General features: G+C 40.4%; 1 protein-coding gene across 6 annotated transcripts; it reads right to left on the reverse strand.

Moving 5' to 3' along the window:
* Nucleotides 1–1,219: 1,219 nt before the first annotated feature.
* On the reverse strand, nt 1,220–25,223 carry ampd3b (adenosine monophosphate deaminase 3b). 6 transcript variants are annotated; one of them, XM_071525989.1, is made up of 17 exons: nt 25,020–25,223; nt 22,754–22,853; nt 19,875–19,943; nt 14,574–14,796; nt 13,698–13,875; nt 11,855–12,020; nt 11,068–11,287; nt 10,267–10,396; nt 8,860–9,054; nt 8,269–8,400; nt 7,341–7,504; nt 6,570–6,696; nt 5,491–5,654; nt 4,444–4,564; nt 3,523–3,696; nt 2,583–2,693; nt 1,220–1,398 (listed from the first exon to the last, which is right to left on the reverse strand). In XM_071525989.1, the coding sequence occupies exons 3-17, from the start codon at nt 19,930–19,932 to the stop codon at nt 1,222–1,224; spliced, it is 2,340 nt and encodes a 779-aa protein (XP_071382090.1). In that variant the 5' UTR covers nt 19,933–19,943; nt 22,754–22,853; nt 25,020–25,223; the 3' UTR covers nt 1,220–1,221. The 6 variants fall into 6 exon arrangements, with proteins under 6 accessions (XP_071382090.1, XP_071382087.1, XP_071382092.1 ...); XM_071525986.1 differs by having other exon boundaries at nt 19,875–19,948; XM_071525991.1 differs by lacking the exon at nt 25,020–25,223 and adding an exon at nt 24,105–24,223.
* Nucleotides 25,224–25,942: the final 719 nt, after the last annotated feature.

Raw genomic sequence — 25,942 nt, forward strand, 5'->3', positions numbered from 1 at the left:
GACAGCAGTGTGCTGAGCAGCTCCCGGGTGTGAGGCTGTCTAACTTGCTGAATAAAAGCCCAGGTGCTCAGTCTATCTACCGTGGGTTAACAAAGCTGAAGCAATAATACATCATCATATTGTAAAACAAATGAGAAAAACTAGAAGGCACTCTGAGAGTACAACCCTCCGCCAATGCTGAACAATTTTCCAACTTGAATTTGAAGATAAATTGATTTCTTGACCCTGCAAAAATCCCCTTAGGATTTGGAATCAAGACTCCATCTCTGTTAGTTTCACAGATATGGCTAAAAAACGATAATCGTCTAGTGGCGGAAATCCCCGATCTGGATCACAACCAAAATCAAATCAATCTGTCCACCAAATGTCATGGAAATCCATTCATAAGTTTTTGGTATATCCTGCTGACAGACAGACAAACAAATCAACAGGGGCAAAGACATCACCTCTTTGGCAGGGTAAAAAAAAAAGTTAAATGAGATGCAAATGTCATGCTGTGCTGTTCTGCACTCTACTGTAGATGAAAAACCGTAAAAAAAAGTAAAGAAGATAAAAAGAATACAATCATACTGGTGGATTAGTTCTCTTTTACATGTGCGAACTAACAAGGGGTTTGCGATGGATACACATTTCATAAAAGCCTTCAAAAAACTAGCCTTAGTCAAATTAGTCTTTGGAACATGCAAACATGCCAGCGACACAAGAAAAAAATCCACCATGAGTCTGTTAACTTTGTGCTGATCGACCTGTGGGACCAGTTGAATGTGTGGTATAAACTACAGTTCAATGGCGTTAGATTATTTGCATGTTGTGCATGTTGTGTTGCCGTTCGCTCTATTTGAGAGAGAACACAAGTCTGTTCATTCAGTGTCTAAAACAAGTCCAGTGCTCTGGCAGATGTCCAAACCCAAATCAACCCCTAGATAATAAACTTCAAGAAAATGAGCCCCAATCGCATTAAAGTGAGGCACACAATGTCTCAGATGATTGGAAAAGTTCCTCCACACCGTATAAAATAAGGTCCAAAGGTCAAGTTTTTACTATATCAAGTAGGCCAAGCCAAAATTCCCACTTCGAGGTCAACATAGAGTACAAATGCGAAGCCTCTTTTTAGATCTGGGTCAGGAGGATTTACAAGGTGTGAGAACTCTAGCTGCTGTCTAACCTATGTCCTGAATCCCTCAGGACGTATTCAGACACAGTTCCTGCCCGCGCAGCGAATCACTCGGCGGGCGAAGTGCCAGCCTCCGTCTTCACGGCGTCCACCAGAAAGCTGAGCTCGTTGCACAGCGTCTCGTGGCGGTAGGCCATGCGGATTTGCGCTACGTTGGTCCGCCGAATATCGTTGCCCTCCGGTCCGTCCTGCAGGTAGTTGGAGCCGATGAAGTGCTTCTTTTCCTGCGGAGAGGAGGGGGAAACAGATATACATTAGATGTTGCACGTGTTTATTTTTGGGGGGATTTAGCTGACGCTCTTATCCAGGGGTTCAGTCACTTCTGCAGGACACACAGCTGCAGATGAGCCCATTGAGTGCTGCAGGGATTGAACGTTTGACCTGTAAGTTATGGGACAAGCTCTGTAACTACTTGGCCTACTTTCATCCCATAACAAGATGTTGGCAGAACGAATATAAGCTCAAGGGGCAAAGTTTCATTTTGGACCGTTCTACCAACTCTCAGTATTGGGGTGTTTTAAGCAGGGGGGCAGGCGTGTGTTGCTCATCTCAACAAGTATTTGATACTTCACTGTCCTGGAGCGTTCGCACTATCTAAGCTGGCGATAGTTTGGTAACTTATGAGCTTACAAGTTGCGCGACATATCAGGAACCCCAGCTCTTTTCACGAAACAGACCGACTGGTGACTACAGGTGAAAGCTATGAATTCCTTATTGATTTCGCCTATTAAATTTATTTTAGTCAGGAAGGGGAGATGTAATTGAAGGGAAGGAGACAGAAGGGTTTTTGAGCCTTTAGATAACTGAGGCAGGAGTGCAATTCAGTATTAGGAAGGTAGGGATAATGTAACATACTCAGTGTAGTTTGACCGGTATTTTGTATCATCTTTGTTTATCCAGGGCTTTGCTGAGCCTGTAAGCTTTTTCAGCAACACCCTGCTTCACATTCACACACATTCACACCTGGAAGCTGCCCAACACAAACACAGTCTTCTACTGTTGGTCACAGAGAAGCACCATGGGAGCAACTGGGAATTTAAGCTGCACTAAGCAACTTTAATACCCAGAAATTAACATAACTTGACATCAGTAAACTGCACACAGCACACGCTCATGTTCACCAGCCTGACCGGTCTGTGATGCTTTAATCTCAATTAGGGGGGGATGAGGCACTCTCCTCTATCCACTTTTTGTTATAGGCGTTTGAGATCTTGCCCAGTGCAACTTTAAGTGCCTTGCTCAAAGGCACTGTCACAGTTGTTATTGAGTGATGAGAGATCGTCACTCATTCACTTTCCTCACCCAGGTCTCAGCTGGTCTGGGGATTCAAACTGCCAAACGTCCCGTCCAAAAACCGGCTCCTGTCTTTCTTTTAGAGTCTGCTGAAGCAAAGTTGGTTGCAGCGTACCTGGTGAGAGAGGCCACTCTGCAGCACACTGTTCCTGGCGATCTCACACACATCACAGGTGCTCAGCTTCCACAACTGGGCTGCGATGGCATACTCCTCCATCAAGGCCTCCTAGAGGGGTTGAAAAGAACATCAGTAATGAATTGTTATTAAATTAATATCAGTTAATTAATTAATTGAAGTAAGAGATGAAGTACAGCCATCCGGTCATTATAACAAAATAATTCCCGAAAGGGTAAGTCATGACCCCAACGCAAAGTGAAATAATGACCGGCTCGCTGTACATTATGCTGCTTATTACACTTACCAAAGACATTCATCATTTGACACATATTGATTAATATGATATTACTATAAGCTTAAGTAAACAAAAACGGTCCAGCAGGACTGTCTGCAGTAACCAAGGAGTAAAGTCTTTTTGGCATGAAGTGTCGTTAGTTAATTTGATTAGAGTTCCACAAAATCGAGCAGACTTCTTGACTGCAGAGTGATATGATTAGATGTGAAACAGTGGTCTGCTATTCAGAAATAACAAACCTCAAAATGTCTTCAGTGGCCAATCAGTATCGACTATTGAACAAAGCTGTTAACTAATGTATAATAAAAAAATCAAATAATATAAAACAACTAATAAAAAAAACCAACTCCCTTATATTGGGAAAAATTGTCAAAACTAGAGTGATTCCTGTTAATGCTATGCATGATTGTTTTGTGTAATTTCTTTGTAACTTTACTTTTGTTATGTGGATTGTGAGAGTGTTTACTGCAGCTAAATGAAAGTAAACCCTGGTGTATCTTCTCTTGCACTGTCCCGTCCCACTCTATGTGACGTCCTGTTTTTCCTGCACCACAAGTGCATATTTATGTTTCTCTATTAGTTTTCTGTCTGCAAATAAAATCGATTATTTAACACGCCCGTCCTCGCTCCTGTGGCTCTGACCTTGGTGTAGTGGAACTGCATGGGGTCGTCGGTGGACAGCGACACACACAGGCCTTTGTGGAGAAACTCTTTCAGCGGGTTCTTGGAGTACTCCAGGAACAGGCTGTTGTTGCTCAGTGGCGACATGGCAATGGGGATCTGGGCCAGGTAGTACAAGTACTGCAACACCGGACTCTGGGGAGGAAGAGGTGCAGACACCACAGTATTATGAGCGTATGAAGTGTTCATCTACAAAATGCTATATCTTTCCTGGGGAAAATCCTCTGGCGCATAGGAAGTGATGCATTTTATGTTTCTGGTTTGTTTGGAATAAATAGAAGAAGAACTGGGTCGTTAGCATGAGCAGCGATAGCCACCATGGCTGAACAGAAAAACGAAGAGCGCCGCCTGCAGAAACTCAAACTTCATCAACAGAAAATCCAAGGAAAAATACGTCACAGTCCCGCCCACACTGTTTGATTGACAGGTGATCTGTGTGAAGTGCAGTGCAGAAACACCACAGCAATAAGCGCTTCACACCAAAGTGCTAATCTCACGGATTAGCACTTTAAATTACCTTCTATCTTTTAAAAAGTACCATAATTTGTCTTAATTTTGTGTTTTTTGGAAGAGTATGTCTCAATTTTTTCACATGCTGGGTATTTCATTTGGGAAGGAAACTTTATATCCAGTAAAGAAGTATTTAGCAATTACTTAAAATAACTTTCTTACCACTTACATGCTCTCAAAACATCATTTCATGTTTAACACTGAATCCTTGCATTTTTTGTAATTATTTGGCAATGAAAAAAATGTCAAATTTAATGATATTGGCAAAAAATACCAGGTATCAGCAGCTTCAATCCAAAATTATCATTATTGGTATCGACATTCAAAACCCTCTATTTGTGAAACCCTAGTTATCGGAGCTCGAGACCCCACCTTCTTGAGGTTGAGGCCGTGGGAAATGTTGTCTGCTGTGAGGAAGGCGGAGACCAGATGGGTGATGGATCCGGCCTCGCCGCAGTGCGGACGAAACTGGAAGGTGTTCAGTCCGCGCTCCCTGGGGAGGAACAAAGAATGATGGATTGTAATACAGTCAAATCTGTGGCATTACACAGACGCAAAGGAGAGATTAAGGGCTTTAAAAAGCTTAGAATCACCTTACACTGTCAATTAAAATCTGTCTGGTGTAATGTTGCAAAGCCTGTATTTGAGCCACTCTAATCCAGTTTCATTACAACGATGATGAAAGTATCAGCATCTTCAGTGTAAGCACTCTTGCATGCCTCTTTCATTCTAAAACAGTGGGAATCAAGTTTATGAGCAAAATATTCACAGAGAGGAGAAACACTAGTGTGGTTAAAAAAAAATTGTAATTTATTCAGGGAAGATTTGCCGAGCACACATGCTGTTTTTGAGCAACACCCTGTGCACAGTGTTACGCACCCATATATAGCAGTTTACCTACAAATGTATTGTTGGTTGGGACATACAGTAGAATCATTGTACATGTACAGTATGTACACTATAATGAATATTCATTAATGTTAAAGTTAACCCTAACCCTAAAATTCCGAATTTCAGTTAAACGTAAGACTTTTTAAAATACTTTTTTAATGCCAGTTAGAATGAAATATAAGACCAATTTGAAAAAAATGAAAAAAACTTCTGAAAATGTAAACAAATACAGACTTATCAGAATATAGGTCTGGATTCTCTCCAGAAAAAACAGCATGCTAATAAACTGCAACATTTTTAAGACCTAAAAGACTGAATTTAAGTCTTAAGATCCTGTATTTAAGTGTATTCAAGACCTTTTCAGAACTTGAGTTTAGATGCACAAAATTGTAAATTTTCTTGCACTTGGGATTAACACAATCCTGATTCAGATTATGAAGCGTCATCAGATCAGTGCTGGATGATGTAAGGACAGCGGGGGACGTTTTGGGGAGGTTGCTGCGTGCGCAGAAAGCATGCGGGACTTACTTGCGCAGGTTGTTGAGCACCATGATGTTGGCGTACATGTGGAACAGGTAGTAGGTGTAGGGAGGGTTGTCGTCGGTGGTCCAGTCCTCAGGCTTGGGGCTTTTGTAGGAGAACATGTGGTCGCTGTGTTTGGACTCATCATCCACGCTGTCAAAACCTGTCACCTGCAGGACAAGACGACAGAAAAAAAAAAACGAGATCTCACACACATCCCTGAATGATCATCAATGGAACAAGATCTAATGTAACTATTTAGCGTGAGCCTATGTAGAAACCTGGATGGTAGAGGGTGAGTCATTAGGGTTAACAAGAGAGCAACTTCCATCACAGATGTTTTGTTCATTGGTCAGCTGACCTCCTGGCTTGAAACAGCCTGCTCAACAGTCCTGAAACCAAATTATACCACCAATCACAGGCTAAAGGGATGTCTGACCCCGCTGGCTTTAAACGGCCCGCTCAGCAGTACAGAAACACAAAATTGTCCTCTCAAGTGTGACATCATTTTTGAGCCATAATTAGGGATTCTGGATCCTGCCCTGTTTCAGTCTAAGGTGAAAATGAATAGAGGTGTAAAAAGATTGCCTTTAACTACGTCTAACACTAAAATTAACTAACTGGTGATGAAACAATAGGAAGGGCTATTTGCTTGACTGTATTTTCTTATTAACTGTTTTTGCTTTCGACAGTTTCTCTATAATGTGTGTCTGTTCAGGTGGATTCTGATTTGTTCGGTTTTGAAGCTGCAGTTAAAAAAGTCAAAAAAATGCTAGCCATACTTAGCTTAGCATTATGATTGTTAATTCAGTAATGCATTAAAACATGTAATAACTTTGTCACATGTCATTTCAACTTACATTATTTCACCCATTTTAAGAACAAAAGGATTGGCAAACAGGATCCAAAAATCCCATCCCCCAAAAAAACTTGGATCCGTATAGAATCCAAAAGCCTCTAAATGAGCAACACTTGAGAGGACATCACTGAATATTCCCGGGAAAACTAATGATCAAGTCTGCTACTTCATACGGATTTCAGAGAGTTTCCTTTTCCTACTCATTCCACCTTAAAAAAGTACTTACGTATTTTAAGAACACATGTATGGCTTTGTTCTTCTGCGGATTGACTGTGGCCTCGAACAGAGGAAGAAAAATGTTCTCCAGCATCTTGGCGAAATGCGGAACTATCTTCCTTGACCTGAAAATGTCACTGCAAGACAAATCAGCTGTCAGCTCATCTTCCCATACAGAAAACACGGATATTCGTCGTTTGTTTCCTTATTCGGAATAGCCTGTTGAGTAATGTTAGCAAATAGTTGAACTATACCCTTATCATTGGCAGCACAGTCGCCGCTCTTGCCAAGCTTATGTGTTTTATGAACACACACTTTTGGTATGAGCAAACAAGAGCTGAGAGTTTTGGCAACATTGACTATTTATCCATTCAGGATTTCTTAAACTATGGGTTGGGACCAAAAATAGTTTGCAGGTATGACGGATTTCATTCTAAAATGCTATAAATGTGATTTTGGAAAAAGTTTGCTTCCTTAAATGTATCCCTCAAAACAAAAAAATATTGTAAGCAAAGGTGTTCAGACGACTCATGGCTTTATTAGCAATCCAAAATGTGCCTTACTTTCATTTTGTTTAGAGTAGGTGTCAGTTTTTTAAAATGGCTGAGTCCTAACATATTTTAATGAGTTTGAGTCCAATATTGAGATTACATTTACTCGATTTGGTCCCTGCCTGAAAAACTTGAAAAGCCCATACAGTATATAAAAAACAGTATTTGTTTAGGATTAGGAATGTGTCTGCTTTCTGATAGGAATATCTCTGCTTTCTCTCAGCACTTACTAGATCCTGGGAATTTGGATCATCCAGCGCATGTTGGGGGAGTGGACTTTGTGCTGGATGAACCAGGTCGCCAGGTTCTCCCACTCGTCTGCAGAGCGGCCGTAGATGGAAAGCCGGGGCTCGGCGTGCTGGTACTTACTCTCCTCCAGCTCATGAGCCACTTCCTGCCGCAGACACCAAACCACAGGACGTTGGTGATGTTTTCCGTGACAAAGCGAACACACAAGAGTGAACATTACTAACCGTTCAGTTAATGAACGTCCTCAGCTGCATACTGAAAGGCGTCAGATCTGTTCCATCTCTTACACATCTTTAATATTTCTTCATAGCAATAAGCTCCCATGTACTTGTTGCTCCAAAAGGAACATTACAGATATGAAAGAAATTCTACTTGCTCTAACTAGTTTCTCTGAAGAGCATCTACAGCCTGTATGTGTACATTATATACACTGTACACACTACTAGTCAAGAGTTTGGACACACCTGATTGAATGTATGATGTTTTTCATTATCTTAAAGCCATTTTGATCTAAAGGCTTCTGCTTAAATGCTTGAAATGTGTTTCTTAGGCAAAATATAAACAGTGAAGTTGATGCCTCTGTATGAATTTCTCTCCAAAGCCTTTGCCTCTCCATCAAGGCAAAGGGCGGCTACTTTAAAGAATCTAAAATATAAGAAAGTTTTGATTTGTTTAACACTTTTTTGGTCATTGCATGATTCAGTTTGTGTTATTTAGTTTTGATGTCTTTACTATTATTCGAAAATGTGGAAAATAGTAAAAATAAAGAAAAATGTGGTGTGTCCAAACTTTTGACTGGTAGTGTATGTGTGGTTCTACTTCAAATGGAAAGGCAAAATGTTTGATAAAGAAGACTGACATTTGTGCTTTTAGTTACTATAAACTATATATTATACATGTTTACTATACCTTGATGAGGCGTGCAAAGTATTCTCCTTTGATGTAGTTATCTGTTTTCAAGTAAATCTCTCGGAGTTCGCTGGCTCCCACTGGGTTGTACTTGGAATTGAACTTGTCAAACCGATGAAACGTATGTCTTCCCTGGGAGAATATTTCGTGAGAGAGGGTGAATCTCATCTATTGGCAATCACATTTTCCAGTCCAGCAAAGTGATTGTATTGATTATATTCAGATTACACATGCAGAGGACTTTGCATGCGGCTCCAGAAATAATTGCATAACACCATATGAAGTGCATGAACACCCGTAATTGCATCCTCGTGTCAACAAATGCAGGTTGGCGAAACATGTGCTTTAGGTTTGTGCGGACTACAAATTCATTGTTGGCACGCACATACAGTAGAGTCATTATGCAATTATTGACATTCAAATGAATATTCAATATAGGGACAAAATGGCAGCTCTTGGCGTCAACAACATTGTATTTCTAGAAACATTATGCAAGCTGGATCATATCAATATGTCAGAGGCGTTATTGGAATGGTGTTGGGTGTTTTAAGAACGTGGGGGGGGGGGGGACTCTGGAGGTTTTGTTCTTACGGCGTGCACGTCCAGCGAGTCCACGGTGAGGTCGTAGGGGTCCATGGTGAGGTTGTCGAACACTTGCTTCAGGGTGACCTTCTGTCCGCCCTTCTCCAGCACCACGCGGTCCGCCTCCGTCTGGTACGTGGTCTGGATGAACCTCAGCAGATGCTTCTGGTTCATGCAGGCGGCGGCGTGGATGTGTGTGTCCACCTGGGTGTGATAGGAAACAGACACAGTCAAGTCAACATGCACATGGCTTAGTCCTCTATTTTCTTTCTGTTTATTCTGAATAACTGGAATCCATAAATGATTCTAACTTTCACCTGGATTCACCTGGTTAGTCACTTGTTTTCTTCTTGGGAGCTTTTCCTTGCATGCATTGAGGGTCTAAGGCTGGTGCTGCCGGGTAGATTAGGCTATGTAGAATCATGTTATGGCTGTGTTATGTCTATGTTATAGCTGTTATGTATTGCTAAAATCTGTTTTTGTGTGTCTTGCTCTTGCTGATGTTTGTCCTATATCGTTCCGTTCTATAGTTGATTGCTGATCAGTTAGATCTAGTAGTCGAGTCCTTTGAGACATGCTTGTGATAGGGCTATATAAATAAACAAACTTAAACTAGAACTTGAACTAGTCTATTTCACAGGAAAAGCAGGTGTTCCTAATATTTTGTGAGAATGATCTAAAAGGACTGAGATACTGAGTTGAGGTCAGAGGTGGAAAGTAACTAAGTACATTTACTCGAATACTGTACTTAAGTACAATTTTGAGGTACTTGTACTTTACTTGAGTATTACCATTTTATGCTACTTTATACTTCTACTCCACTACATTTCAGAGGGAAATATTGTACTTTTTACTCCACTACCTTTATTTGATAACTTAAGTTACTAGTTACTTTGCAGATTCAGATTATTAATACAAAATATAATCAACTAATAAATTGTGATGTATTATTATAGATTACTGTAAGATACCCAGCAGTATATAAAGTAGTGGAAATCAGCCCCACCTTTTCCAGCTGCAACATTAAAGTGATGCTTACACATTAATGCATCAATAATTAAAATTCAATAATATAATATATACTGTATTATTCTGAAATGGGCCATTCTGCATAATGAGTAGTTTTACTTTTGTTGCTTTAAGTACATTTTGATGCTAATACTTATGTACTTTTAACATTTTGAATGCAGGACTTCTACTTGTAACAGAGTATTTTTATACTGTGGTATTTCTACTTTTACTTAAGTAAAAGATCTGAGTACTTCTTCCACCACTGGTTGAGGTAAACAGCTCTTTTATGGAAATGTGGTCCGACTACTTTACACACTCAAGAGTCTCTCTGCCATTGAATACCAAGTTGTTGTTAGCTTTCCTTGATGTGGTGCGTCTGCACTTGAGGACATAATACCAACCAACCTTTCTGACATTGTAGAAGTCTCTGTGTGGAACGCTTTTCAGCTCTTTCAGCTCTGCCATTTCATTCATCATCTCATGAAGGTAGAATTTAGAGGCCAAGAAGTTCAGTCGTCTGTGGCAGTAGGTTTTCCTGTGAGGCGACACAACAGGAGTTCATAATTTTTTTGTTTGAGCATGGGAGGGTTTTGTTGAGCGTGCATGCTCTTTTCAGCACGACCCTGCTTTACTTTAATACAGTTACAGACATTCACACCTGGGAGCTGCCCAGTATAACCAGGATAACATCTGAGGAGCAGGATTAATGGATTAATGTTGAGTCAAAGAAGGCAGGGCAGCTCTATAGGTGTAGAGGGAAAGGAAACGGTTATTCACTTTCACCACCCAGAATTTCCCAATCAAGAAGGGCAGACCACACAGGCTCAGTTTCCAGTTTGAATCCTTCTTCTCAATTAAGAATCAGTTTTACCAAAAATAATATAAAAATCTTGAGAAGGTTTGTTAAAGCTGTGCAGATAGTACATTTAAGCTTATGAGGTTAAAGTCCCCATGAAATGAACTCCCATTACCGTTACTTCCTGGAAAACAGTGTATCATTAATGATAAATAAAATTCCAACCAATAAAACCATTGCCTTTTTATCCAACGACTGATATTCCATTGGTTTATACTTTTGAATGATCCCTCCCTGCGTTATGTCCCACCCCCAACATACTGTTTCAACAGAAAATGTATCAAATCAAGGAAGTGAAGATGGCATTTCATGGTGTCTTAAAGCGTATACAACAACATTTGTGTTCTCACGTTGGGCCGTCGGCTATCATGGCGAGGACATGGCTCAGGTCGATGGCGAAGGTCTCCAGGTCGGGGTAGGGGAGTGTGCGGGGACGCTGCTGTTTAAGGGCCTCGGCGTTGTCGTAGACGTACACGATGCCGTCCTTCATCTTCAGCTCGTAGTTCAGGTCCTCTGGAATGCCCTCCATGGAGTACGGATCCTCACCTTCACGAGGGCAAGGCCAGATGTCTACAGGTGATGGCAGCGGATAAACAAATAGGGGCAAATTAAGAATAGTAATCATTTAATAGGATAGGTAAAAGCTAGTTATATAAAAGCCTGTCTGTAAAAACAACATTTTTCAAAAGTAATTTAAGGTATGACAACTAATTTTGACAGCCTAAGCTCCTCAACATTTAAAAGTCTAGGGGCCCAAATGGCATAGGGCATCACCTTTGGTCTCAAAGTTTTTCATTTTTTTATACTGTTTATACAGTACATATTTTAATTTTGGCAATATCTTTGGTGCGAAGCACTCATTGCTGTGGTATTCTGCACCGCACTTCCCAGAGATCACCTGTCTTTCTTGAACTGGGTAAAGGGTGAATCACTATTGTGTTTTATCACTTGGTGACAGAGAGTAGCAAAACTGACATTTTTTTAAGTGAAAATGTCACAGATTATTACTTTAAGCGTAGATGAAAAGGACAGATTTGCAATTTGAAATTTGACCTTTAATCAGTATTTTTTTCCGATGACAAATTCCTATAGTTTTGTTTTTGATGCAAGGTATGACATAATGCCCCAATGCCCTACCTGGCAAGATCTCCTCCTCCTCCTTCCACCTCTTGTTGGCGGCGCTGCAGAGGAAGTGGGCGGCGGTCCGGGGGAAGCGGTGGTAGGCCAGCCTGGAGTATTTCTCTCTGATGAACAGCGCTCTCAGGAGACTCTTGGCTGCCTGCTCATAATCCTCAACTGTGATCTGGAAATATGAATGTTAGAACCCTTTAAAAGGCTGGACTCCCCCAAAGTGAATTCAAATATTTAAAGGTATAGTAATTTTAGTTGGATCTTTGTCTTTACCAGATACATGTCTCATTGGGAGGAAAAACTTTATATTTGCCCTTTAGTTTCCCCTAAAATGGCTCACTAGACTGGTTAGCATTCTTCACTGAAACCATGGGACACAGCTAACTTGAAATGACAAACAAAATTTTTTTCTCAAGGCAACAAGTGTCTGATGGAGACATAAAATTCAAAATGTCAAAATGCCTCTTTAATAGTCTAGTTTTGTCTAGTATTGTTTATTTATAAAGCCCTTTATCATTTTAATATTCTGGACAAAAGCATTTCTGATGTTAAGCAAAACGGGCTTACAGGTGACGAAATGCATCACCTGGCAGCCATATTGGAGGTCCTCAGCTCTTGGGCAGCAGTGGCTGTGAACAGCTGGTTGGATTTCTAAACGTACAGCTTTGCCTCAACAGAACTGAATAGACATGGTTCATTTCTGTGCTTTTTTTCACTGGGAGCTGATCTTTTCACCACTGATAATTTTTAATGTCAGCTTGTTAGCCAGCTAATTATAGTATCTGGTCAGCTAACCATCACTGTCTTGTTGAAACAAGACATCAAAACATCAAAATTGCACACTTAGCGAATAGTAGAAGCTAGTAGTGACTATGATGTTAACATTGGTTGTTTTGCTAAATTGGCCTGTTGGCTAGTTAGCTAGCTAACCACAGAAGTTGAATGGATAGAAAGGACATTTATCATTTCCTTAGGTACACCTAACATAGCTTCCAGAAAATTATGATAATGTCATCAAGTAAATAAACATGGTTTCCATGGCAACATTATAAAATTTTCTATGGCAACCATTGTAAAGGTATCAGCCAAATGGCCAAGACAGTAGATTTGAATTCTATCAATTCAAATTCTATGTTTGTTTAGATGAACTGAGCAAACTCTTCTCAAGCAACAACTCACAGTGAATAGAGACAAGGGCTAAAGACAAGACAGTTTCCAGTAGGGCTGGGCGATATGGTTGAAATCAATATTACGATAATCATAAGGATTTTTTTCGATATCAATATATATCACGATATGGTTCATGTATGCAAAATCACGTTAAATAATCAAATGAATGTTCATCTCATTGAACCGAATGGTAATGTTAGGTGTGATGTCAAACAAAGCAGGAATATTCAAATAATATTCCTACCATACCTCATATTATGAGAGTTTTTAAGTAAAATTTGCTTGTCATCATATATTTAGACAGCAGAAATGATATTAAAATATCTTCACATCATCACGATATGATTCCATTGACAGACGATAAACGATAATATTGAATTATCGCCCAGGCCTAGTTTCCAGTGTCAATAATCTAAATTTGGAAGCAAATCAACCTTATCAGACTGTTCTCTTTCACTATAACGTTACTGAATGAGTCTACTACACCACAACAATCTCTTCCAGTTATATCTCTTTCCCTTGTCCGGATGTTACATATTTAGCCATTATTTGCACACAGCCAACTCTTCAATGTACCTCCATGATGGCCCCAGACGTGGTCCCTACATTTTGCGACTCAAGCCTCTATATATTATGTGTAGTTTCACATGGACACGCAGGAGTTTTCAATGCCACCTACCCCTGCACAGTAATCTCCGCTGATGGTGACCCTCTGAAAGTCTGGAAAGTTCTCTGGGAGAGAAGGTTCTGGTGTGGCCGGGGAGAGCAGGGGGGAAACCGCAGACAAGGCCCAGTCTGCGCCCACAGGTATCTGCAACGACATCGACTGCGAACGCTTCAGCTTAAAACTCTTCTTCCTGGAGACACACAAGGGGGAACAAACATTACACTACTGTCAAACTAAAGCCACTTAGGTTCAGGTCTAAAGAGAGAATGTTTTTTTGTTGTTTTTTTATTTCCCCATTTATTTGATTATGTGTTACATCCAGCACACAGCCCATCTCAAACTGTAAAGATCGGCCAGCCAATGACATGTTTTCTGAGACTTCTTGTCTTTTAAAAGAGGACGACATTGGAAATAAGTTTTGGAAACTTTATGTGTTATCCTTGATGATTTTAATTAATGCATGACTGATGGCTGTGCATTATTTTTGATTATCAAATAAAGAAACAAAAGAAGCTTCTCTATGCTCCTAAATTTGGAAACGAATCTACCAATCACTTTTGAGTTTGAGTTTATTTATTTAAGAAGGGACAATGCACATTAATTAACATGAGTACTTAAGTCCATCATGTAAAAGTGCCAGGTTTAGCCATACAGTTTTACTTTTTACTTTACATTCTGAATTGGCCTATGACCCACACCACAACAATCTTTTTCAGGCATTTCTCTTTTCCTTCCCCAGTTTTTATATATTTTTCCCTTTTTTTGGGGACAACCAATTCTCCAGTGGACCTCCATTGTGGCACCAGACATTGCTAAGAGATTTGTGACACAACTGCAACGGCTCTAGAGCAGAAAAGGTATACTGAATCAAACATCTCTCCATCTGACCTCTTAGTCGTCTCCTCAGACTGCTGCTCAGCCAGCTCCTTCTGCAGCTCCCGCTCCCTGACCTCGTGCAGGCCGATGGGACAGTCCTCCGGCATGGTGAACATGGCCATGACATCCTTGGTGTCTTCCTCCTTCAGCGCTGTGGCGTACACCTTCTCCGCCAGCAGCCGCACCTTCTCATCCACGTCACACAGGGAGATCCTGGGGAACTGCCGTGGCATCTCTGAGGGAAGAGAGAAACATTAACAAACTCTAAAAGTCAGATCATTTTTGAGCTGAATGGTTTTTTTTGTCTTACAGAGGAAGGCTGGGTTTCCAAAAAGCGTCTTGGGTTTATATTATCTCCTCAGACTTGCAGTGTTATGTAGTGTGGTAGGTTGGGTTTGGGAGACGAGGCATTGATCTTCAACCTGTGTAGGCCTACAGTGAGTTTTGTGCTGAATGAGGATTATGAATACACATGTGTTTTGTGTTTTCACTGCAGCTAAAGATTCAAGATTCAAGAGATTTATTGCCATTTGCACAGGTACAGAACAGTACAGGTACATTGGAATTCTTGTGCGTAACTTACTGAGTCAGCTTATAAAAACAGGCAAAGAAAGGCAATTAAAAGAGCAGCATAAAAAATAAATAATAGATACACCCTATGTAAAAATACACACTATGAAATAAATACACACTATATGAAAAATACACACTATAAATTATTGCACAATAAATTATTGCACTATGACATTGAGTTATTGCACAAAACAAAAACAACCAATGGACCCAATGGATGGAAATAGTTAGAATAGTTAAAATGCCATTGTCTCATGCTGGACCACTTTACATTACTTTACATTATAGTTTGGTGTTAAGTGGATAATAACATGGTAATGAGTAAATCAAAGTGAAACGCAGATCCACCTCTTTTACTGGTGCTGGACAAGGATTAAACTGCAAACGTAATTTTAGATGTGTACAACTTTATTGCTACATGATAATACAATGGTAATACTTGTGATTACTGGGAAATCTACCATTAGTTATGGTAGTCAACAGTAGTAGTTACTGAAGTACTTTTCCCTTATTGCTCAGTTACGAACGCCCCAAATAGGCTTTTTGTTTGTTACTGGAACCTGACAGGGTAATTTCTATGTTGGGTAACAGTTTTAGCGTCTATTTAATGTGCTGAGATGTTAAGCATGCAGTGAAATGTCACTGCAGTTAAGGAAAGAAAAACATTATCTTTCTGGTGGCAGTAAATGCGAATACCAGCGAGGTAAACATGAGACGTACAAGTTCTAGGTAAAGGGACGGGGGGGGGCGAGGGGTGAGCTCAGCATGTTTTGCAACACCTCATCTTAAATCACACCAGTAAACATGTCTTGAGTGGCTGACTCCTGTTTCAGTGCTGCCATCACTCAGTCAGGTTACAGTAAACACGACTAATCACTGGCCACCCTACACTGCGGCGGCGTGACCTCTGACCCCAAGGGTCACACTTCCAGGGACAGCACAACACTGGGGGAGGTATGCGACGTAAACGAAACCACAAGCGTCAAAAGAGCTCACTTCCTCACTCCATATCGTTTGCCTATTTGTTCATCACAATGTTGAGTTAAATTAACACCCTTTCCTTTTTACATAAAAAATAATGGGATGAATGTTAAGTGAAGTAAACCTGGTTTCTGAAGTCTCATAATGTTCATGTGACACTTGTTGTTGCAGCTCTTTATTTTCATGTAAATACTCTACACTGGGTGGAAAGAAGGGTTTGGTCAACGCAGAGCTCATTCAGCCAGTGACCCAGTTTAATCTGTTGGCTCACAGCCTGATAGGCAGCATCGTTTTTAGAAGATTGGTTGACAGTTGATGCAGTTATAAAGAATTTATTCCACTGAGTTTTCTTCTTTATTGTGGCTGCATTGCAGCATGGTAATCTATTAAATCAAACAGAGTGGTTCCTCTCAGAAACTCAGTTCCTTTTTTTACTGATTCGAGAAACTGATTCTAGAAAGCAATTCCTGTATTTTTACTGTAAATGGGAAGGGAAATTCTGACCCTTTGCTGTTATAGCCATCGTTGTCTGCATACCAGTTACTTGGGTTCCCAAGACCATTCGGTGGGAAAAATGTTATGTTTATTCAAAATGACCCGATTCTGGTCCATACCCATGGCATTGACTATGGTCCTATTTTCAGGACACATTCTGTGGATTAATGTTTTCATCAGGTTGTGTGATAATCCACAGAATGTGTCCCACATTCTGTGGAGTCATGTTTTGATCAGTCCTGATGAAGGACACCGGAGTTATTTTGACAGCTTCAAGACTATATTTACCTGCCTGGCTTAAGCCTTTAGGTGTGACAACTTCTGTTGCTATCCAACATCCCATCAGTACTGGAGCTGTTTGGTTATTTTGATCACCTTGTCATCACTGTTGCTAATAATATTAGTGCTCCAGCCGCTGTGGGTCACTTGGCCAGTTTCCAATTTAATCATTGTGTAGTTATGTGAATCAACAAGTACAGGACCGGTACATTTAGCACCATTGTATCAAATGGCAAACTGCTGTGCTGTTGCCTCCCCCTCCCACCAAATGTTGACATGCAACTCTATCCATCTGAGAACTTTGAACAATCCGGGCGGCTTCACAGATGACACCGTGAACATTTGCCCCCGCGCTGGGACAGTTTTCAGCCAAGCACATTTAGGAAGCCTGCATTCCCGACGAGCCTTCCCAGCACGTGTACACTGTCCCTACTGGAACAGCTGAGCAGTCTCACAGACGAGACCATCGACCTACATCCCGTCTATGGAAACTTGACCTACACTAGACAGTCGGTGTATATTAGGAGGGGTTTTTTTTTAACCTGTGCAATAAAATTTGACTTATTATTCTGATTTGTATGGATCAACTCGACTTGTGCTTGCATGGGAAGATTAAAGTAACTCCACAAAAGGTCACCAAAATGACAACTCACCACATCTCACTGTTAGTAGTATCTGTAGAAATAACCCCTCTATTTCAGTTTTGGCTCTTGCCCATAATCTGCTTTATTTCAGTCTTTTTTTGGACTCAGGAAGTGGACTGTCCATCACATCTGACTGCTTTAGTGCCTCAGGCCATAGGCATTCACTGACCCTTACAATTATTCAAAATTGTCATTATACAACACCCCATTGTCTCTACACAGCTGTGTACTACAAGTAGCTCTATCTGTCTCTTACCTTCTGCAGCGATTTGGGCCATGTCTGTCTCTGCCTCTTGAGTCTTTCAGCTTTCTTGTGCAGACTTTTGCGTCTGCCTCTGTCTCTCTTTCAGACTCCCTAACTCTTTGCTGTGGCTCCACTATTATCTTGTTAATGTCTGCCACTCGATGTAGAGTCTCAGCGAGCACTTGAAGTGTCGCTGGCACCTCTTGACACTGTCAAGGCTGTTCTCAAGTCTATCTGCTGTTTCTTTGCATCTGCGATGTCTCTCTCCTCTGGTGTTTCACTCCAACTGCCTCTGTCAGGCTTTGCTCTGCTGTTTATTTGGTCCTGTGCCTGTATGTATGATGCAGCTGCTGGTTGTTGCTGTCTTGAGTGTCCCTCTACCCCTCTATTTTAGGGTGTTGAGAGCGTCATGGCAACAGGGCCTGCTAATCCAAGCTGGTATGTCACAAATGGCTCCTAGCATGTGGGCGACTCTCTGTCTCTGAGATGGGGCAATAAGAGGGAATGAAGTACCATGGCTCTCCAGACAATCTTAAAGCCCGGCTTTTATTTTCCCCTGATGTCAAAGTTGAGTATCATTTTACCCATTCACTGAGGTTTAAAAGGCCAATGACTGGATAGAGGTAGCTGAAGTAGCTCTATTTCAGGCTTGGCTCGGCATGGATTTGCAGGTATAATCCATTATTTCTCACATATAAACAATCCCTCATGAAGCTTACCAGTTAAAAAAAAACCTTTTAGGAGTGATTTGGTTGCTGAAAGGGAGAGTATGGCAGATACAGCCTTACGTGTACAGATGTATGCAACATAAGAGCACTGGTACAAAGATCTACCAACGATTAAGATATGATGAGGAGATGACGAGGAAGCGTCAATAAATTATTACCAGTTACACGTTACACGATATCATGTAAATAAAACGGCTGTGTGCAGTTGTTGACTGAGGGAGAGTTATTTTCACTGTTGTGGCTTGGCGGTGAGCTCGCGAGGAAGTTCAGCCGGTTGGCTTTACACCATTGGCTGCAGTTACAAATGTTCCAGTACTCTGCTGAGCTTACTTCTTTGGCCAAAAAAGTGTCAAGAGAGTATCCTGAGAGCTATTCGAATTCATCATTGGTACAGTTTGGTCTTGAATGTGGCAAGACCAACGGGAGTGTCAAGCTATGAATGCAGCCAATTTCTCAACAGAATGCAAACAAGGCGGACAGATACTTCAAGTCACAATGAAACAGCATTTTGAGAGCGTCTTGCTTCCTTAATGTGATGTATTTCCTGTTGAAACAGGATGTTGGGGCGGGACATAACGCGGGGAAAGATCATTCAAAAGTGTAAACCAATGGGAGATCAGTTAGGGAGAGAAAGGCAGTTTTATTTGATAGGAGGAGTGGAGGGACGGGATCTATCTTTTCCATTTATGCTGTTAATCTACATATTTTTTCATATTCATATTTTCTAATTTGTTATATATTGAATACATCATACATATTAGTTTCATTTATTTTTATTTACATATTTCTTTCATATTTTACATTAACTTTTCTTTTGTGTGTCACTAATCAGGATGTATGACTATATAAACTGGACTTTGATTTAAGATAAAGAAAAGTACATGTAGCACACATTATTATTCTGCTGTATGCCAGTACAGTACAGTAGGCTATGTCATTTTTTTCCGTTTCCATTTCAGTGACATCTGCACATGACCAGTGAAGCACTTTATAGCGACATGTCAACAGATACAACTCAAAGTAGGTCCGGTTCAATATTTGTTACTATAAACAACAGGTGGAACAATAAAGCTGTGCGGAGCTACTTTGAGTTTTGCAGTTTAATCCTTGTCCAGCACCAGTGACAGAGGTTTGATGTGTGCATCACTTTGATTTACCCAAGGTGTCAACAGATGCCAGGTCAGCTGTGGCTTAAAATAGATCTTTTATGAGTGGAAGTGTGAGGTGAAGTTAGTTGTGCACGTGTTTCCTTAAGCGAGGCCATTGTCATCATTGCTGCTGGACACTGGTGGTATTATTTTTGTACGATGCTTTATTTTGTGTGTGTGTGTGTGTGTGTGTGTACTACTGTATGTTCATACTAACTCACCGTTCCCAAGGCAAGGGGTTGACTGCTGCTTAAAGAGGGGAGTGTCTCTTCTCTTCATATTGATGTTTACTGACCTAGGAGAAACACAAAACTTGAGTTAATATTGGCAGAATCTATATAGTATCTACTATCTAAATACTTTTACAGTAAGTAATGAACTTAGCTGTAGTCATCAGCTAAGGATTTCAATCAGAATGGGGTTTGTGTTAGTCAAACTGCAGTTTACACAGTTGTAACCAGACAGTGCCTGATGCAGTGCACAGCATTGAGGTGACACTTTTGACATAATAAGAAATGGGAAGTAGAAATACAAGTTGCAGTGGTTGGTTGGGAAAGTGTGGTTTGGCTGGTTTGGTATTTCCTTTCACGGCTAATGCTCACACAGCCAGATTTTGCAGCAGTGCTGGAGGTACAGCACAGTATGAAGCGCAAGGCTCTTGTGTGGCACTCGGCATGTTGAAAAGTAGGGCGGTGCCATTTTGATTCAATTCTTATCTATCTGATTCTTTATCAATTCCCTTATTGATTCCTACTGTATCAATCATCAGGGGTAAAAGACTACATACAGCTTTAGTGGAGTTAACTTGACTCAAGGAAGATTGCTGTGTAGTGAGTTACTTTTGTCTCAGAATTACTTTTCATGCACATTTGTGAGAGAACACAATGCAAGAACAAGTGAAAGAAATCCAAAATATTTACCACTGTATTTACCACTTTGTTGGGTTGTTCAAGTGCGCTCTACCCGTATTTCTGACAGCATTTAAAGGCAGCATCTGCTTGCTACTGTAGCAGCAGTTGCCACAGTGCAGAACAAGTGTGAAAATCTAGGAGATAATGAGGAAAATTGTGGACGTTTGGACCCACAGTGCAATTGTTTGGCTTCAGAACAGTGGAGTAATTTTATGGTAATTTTTTTGCCATTTTTGGAACTGTAAAGAAACGGTCTCCAGCAGCTTCTGTTGTTTTGAAGAAGCCTGTCATGAAGTGATGCTAGAAAACTCGCCGTATGTTACAGATATACAAACTTCACCGGTGTTTCGACTGACAGGAGGGTGAGTAGTCCATTTACGTCATTGTTTGCAAATGACAGCACACCGAAAGGGTCAAAAAGGTTGTTGCAGAGCTACTCAAGATCCTCAAAGTTCCCCGCTTGCGACTATATAACTCTGGCCCGTGGAAATTTGTCTCCATAGAACTCAGTGGCTGGAGAGCGCGCTACATCTGTCTTATGCTAAAATGTGAGTAACTTAATGAGAAGAGAAAACTTGCACATGCATGTGACAATGTAGTAACTGCATACTGTACATATACATATGCATTGTGGTGGAAGTTTCTTCTGATAAGAAGTTTTGGTGCATAACAAAATCCAGTTCCCACTGGACACTCAAGGCCGTCTCTGGGCAGAACCTTGTTTATCTCAAACTGGTGGAGAATGGAAAATTCCTGAAGGCAGAGACAGCATTCAACTGGAATGAGATTGTGCTTAATACATAATGAATAGAATGGTATATAATGGTATAATTTCCACTACATACATAAATATTTTTTCTGAATTTTGAACCAGAATTGCCTCCATACCCAGAGAACCTGAGTCTTTCTCACACTGAGCCTGTGTTTTTTTTCTTTTGTCTTCCTGTATTACAGTCATCAACAACTTGAACTCTATATGCAGTGGTTAAGTTGGATCCTTCATACATAAATAAGACATTAACAGGGAGCAAACACATTTTTAGTCTTTCGAGTCTGGCTGCTTTGCTGTTCCCTAGTCATCTGTCTCCTTCTAGCCAGCCAGTCTTTTGTGTTTACAACTGGCCTTGTCTTTAAAAGGCAGGACAGATCCTGTTCCATTTTTTGTGAGGAAATGCCTGGACAGCAAGCCCTGGCCTGATAATGGAATGCACTGTGAAAACTAAGTTAGCGGTAGTTGCATGCTTGTCAATTCTGAGCATCTTGGCAAATAATATGTTGCAAGTTTTTCTGTATAACAGTCATGGATACAAACAACACTCGAATGTTTTAGCAACACCACCTATTGACACAACAAAGGGTTTGGAGTGGAAAGATGTTGCAAGTCAGAGAGAACAACAGCACATAATGTTAATGTAATCTAAGATAATGCAATTGAAATGTAATGACTTATGTAAATAGGTTTGATATTTGGCAATATAGTGTGCTTAAGTGGGTCCATGTCCAATAATAAAATATTTTGATGACGAGTTGTATCGAGTTTGAATAATTTGAGATTGTTTTGAATTGCTTAGTGTTACGCAAGCTATTTTATTTTGAATTCTGTGCTATTTTCTTCATGTTTTACTCAGAGTTTGTATTTTGGCCACACAATTTGGATAGTACAATGTAGATACTCAACTTCTTATCAAGTGACTATAATGTGTCACTAAGTCTACTGAGATTCTATTGATACTCATGTGAAAAGTAGTCTATAGATATTCAGTGTCTGGGCTAGGACTAATCTTAGGGTTAGGGTTAGAAGTAGGGTCAGGTTAGGGTTAGGTCAGGGTTACATCATCTGTAGAGATTCACCAAATAGACAAGTGACACTTGGACCAACATAGGACTATACAAATAAAGTGTTACCATATTGTTTTTTAGGGTTTATTTTTATAAATCTTTGGTGCTTTAATGATAAAGGTGTGTGTGTGTGTGTGTGTGTGTGTGTGTGTGTGTGTGTGTGTGTGTGTGTGTGACATCATCATATAAATAGCAGTGTGAAATTTATTGTACCTTGCTGGTATAAATACAACAGGTGTGATTTTGAGCCATTCAGACCACAACTTATTGCATTTTCTTATTTCCACTATGCATGACCTAATATTTTGAATTAATATGCATGACAAAAATGCCCTTTTTCTTTTCAGTACCTGGGTCTTCTCAAATTTGGAAAACTGGTTAAGGAGAAGAGAGTCTTGTGGGCACAGAGTCAGGGTCCAGTGAGCTCTGAGGCACTTGGTGACACAGGGACTGAATATTAGGATAAAAAAGGCCATGTTGATGTCAGGGAGAATAAAAGTAGCAAGTAGTTTTCCCCATGGCAGCTAAGCAAGTGTAACTGTAAAAGATTAATGTGACAACTGGGGTAATTCTTGAAGCAGGATTACTCAGCTAAATAACTGTGATAAAGAACTGTTTGTAATTTGAATAATTTGGCACGCTATACATTCTCATGCATGTCCCATGGCCATAACAAACACTTGAATACCATTTAAGAAATATCTGGCTGAGAAATCTGCATCAAGAAATTAGTGATGGGTCGATTCACAAATCAATCGTTCATTTGAACCATGCTCTGAACAAGTCGAATCAGTTCGCCAACAGAACTGAACTGAAATTTCTAATCAGTCTTGATAGTCAGTGTCTGACTGGCTATGGATATACAGTATATACAGTCATATACAGTACTGTGCAAAAGTCTTAGGCATATGTCAAAGATATCCATAAAGCGAAGATGCTTTCAAAACTAATGAAATGAAAAGTTTCTGAATATCAAAAATTTACAATAAACAGCAGTCTACTGACACACTAATGCAGAAAACAAATAAACATCTAAGACTTCTAAGAAAATTACATAAAAAATCTAGGGTGCCTAAGACTTTTGCACAGTACTGTACATACTACATCATATATATATCTACAAACATCATCATAGGTTACATACTTCATATACATACTACACATTATTTTACTAGATTATACACATTATATACGATAGTACACAAACACAGCATGTCTTTGGACTGTGGGAGGAAACTGACGCAAGCACGGGGGAGAACATGCAAACTCCACATGACCTTCTTGCTGTGAGGCAACAGTACTAACCACTGAGCCATCGTGCTGCCCCAGTACAAATGGGCGATTGGTTCATTCAGTTCCTTCAGCAGTTCAGTCACTAGTGTCTAGGTTAGTATCTCAGCTGCTGTCTCGGATATTGTTTCAGACTGAACAAACCATTCAGGCTCATTACTAATGTGTGTGTGACTACATTATAATATGTTTATACAGTACGCTAATACTAGATAATCTATCTACTACTAACATAGCATCCCTGTCAGATTAGCCCACATAGGGAATAACAGGCATCCAGCTAACTCATATACAGAACTTCAACCAGCCTGGCTATTTGAAGTTTTGGTATGTTTTGCACATTGTTACACAACAACAGAAACATGTTAGCTAGCCAGGTCAATAGTAAACCATCTACGACAAAGGACTCACCTGGCACAAAATGGTCACCGCAAAGACTGTCTCCATCTGTCTTCATTCATTCATTCATTCTCTTTACCTGTATTCTGGGTCATGTATGACTGGAGCCCAGCCCAGCATGCATTGTGTAGAAGGCAGGGAAACACCCTTGCCAGAGGGATAAAGACTCACATTATTTACCTATGAGCAACAGAGTCTCCAGTCAACCTGACCTGCATTTCTTTGGAATGTGAGACTGACGAGAGCAAACCCACGCAAACGAACACGGAGAGATCATGCAAACTCCACGCAGGAAGGGCCGGGAATCCAACCCAAGACCTACTTGCTGTGATTTTTTTAAGATAATTGAATCAAATGAATCAAATGAAATGCGTTTGTCCCCTTTCTTATTGTCAGAACCTATTGCACCGCATGTTTTTTGCACATCATGTGTTTTTTTTTTTTACAGTCGGCCCTGAGTATGGTGCTGGTACCCCAACTTTTTAGTTGGGATCAGACTGTGATGTCAGCTGCAGGTCAGACATGGGCAGATCAACAAGGAGTCGTAAAAATACTACAGTCTCCCAACAGCTTTGCGCCCTTCTGGCAAGCACAAACAGCACAGCACTGAATAACAGCTACCATTTGTGTGTGAGTGCATGAATTACTTTGCAGCAATTATTCGTATAAACAGTACAAGGAAGACAGCGATGTGTATATATCTTCCCTATAAAATAATAAACCCATTAATAATGTCAGAGGTAAAGTCGTTGCATGATGCAGCTAAGGTATTTCTATCAACAGGTTCCAACATGCAAGGGAGTGTAAGTGCCAGAGAGAGAGAGATGCAAGGAATATGTCAGTACAAGAGTGATTAAAAGAGTTATTAAATTCACTGCCAACAGAGGAGAAAGGAGGTTAGGAAGTCAGGCTTGAAGCATCACTTACCGTCTGTGTGGCCTCGCACAGTGGAAACACCTCTTTGTACTGAGCGGACCCTTGTTAGACGTCACCGGACAGGAGATAAGCCTCAGTGGAGCAGCTTCTTGCTAGTGCTCAGGCTCACAGCTGGTTAACACTTTCACTGCCAGCTTGGGGGGGGAAAAAAGTGTAAAGGTCACACAGAGTAAATGTAGGACCCAAGTGCTTTAGGTTGGCATCACGAGTGGCTCTGCTGCAGCTTTGCGCAAGTGTTTTAGAGGAAGCGCGGGAGGAAACTTGCATTCAAGAGAAGGGGAGCTATTAATAAACCACACACTTCCTTGTTTAGTCATAGCCCACATACATATATGCAAACGGAGAGAGAGAGAGATCCAGGGTTGAATGTTCATAGGGGAATGTGACTGCACAGGAATAATGTGTACTGTGAGGTGGGTGGGGTTTGCCATGGGACAGAAGGGCAGAAAGCTTTGACAATAACAGGAAAGTATGATTAACATAGTTTGTCCTGATGAGGTAAATCCCACCCATCTGGCATCTTTACCTTGATTATTTGATTCAGGTATATTTGGTGTCCGAAGTTAAGTTGAAGACAAATCTGAGTGAAACAAACCTAATGCATTTTATGTAAATATTTCTCTTATATTAAAATGTAATCTCTCTCAGTCATGACCTTGCATTGCTTTATTGCACACACACTGATATTCCAATGTAATCAGAAAAAGCCAGCGCACTGACAAAAACTATTGAGGCTCATTGGATGCAAAAATCCCCCAAAAAAAGGTGAACGACCATCATCAGCACTACTTCCATGTTTTTCATGTTGGCTCTAAATATTTTATGTATGTTTTTTCTCACTTAGTCACTTTTTTTTTACTATGTAAATAAATCATCTATTTTTGCATCCAATGAGCCTCAATAGTTTTTGTCAG

The sequence above is a fragment of the Centroberyx affinis genome, unplaced genomic scaffold (genome assembly GCF_046629955.1).
Source record: "Centroberyx affinis isolate AG114_WGS23_722 - 3 ecotype Tasmania unplaced genomic scaffold, CSIRO-AGI_Caff_v1 ptg001376l_1, whole genome shotgun sequence".
Taxonomy (NCBI): Eukaryota; Metazoa; Chordata; class Actinopteri; order Beryciformes; family Berycidae; genus Centroberyx; species Centroberyx affinis.

Excerpts from the sequence above, each read along its gene's own strand:
- ampd3b (XM_071525987.1), bottom strand. The coding sequence starts at position 19,932 with ATGAAGAGAAGAGACACTCCCCTCTTTAAGCAGCAGTCAACCCCTTGC. Across the intron at positions 13,876-14,573 it reads TCTGAGGAGACGACTAAGAG|GAAGAAGAGTTTTAAGCTGA; the intron begins GTCAGATGGAGA and ends GTGTGTCTCCAG. Across the intron at positions 1,399-2,582 it reads AGAGTGGCCTCTCTCACCAG|GAAAAGAAGCACTTCATCGG; the intron begins GTACGCTGCAAC and ends TCCTCTCCGCAG.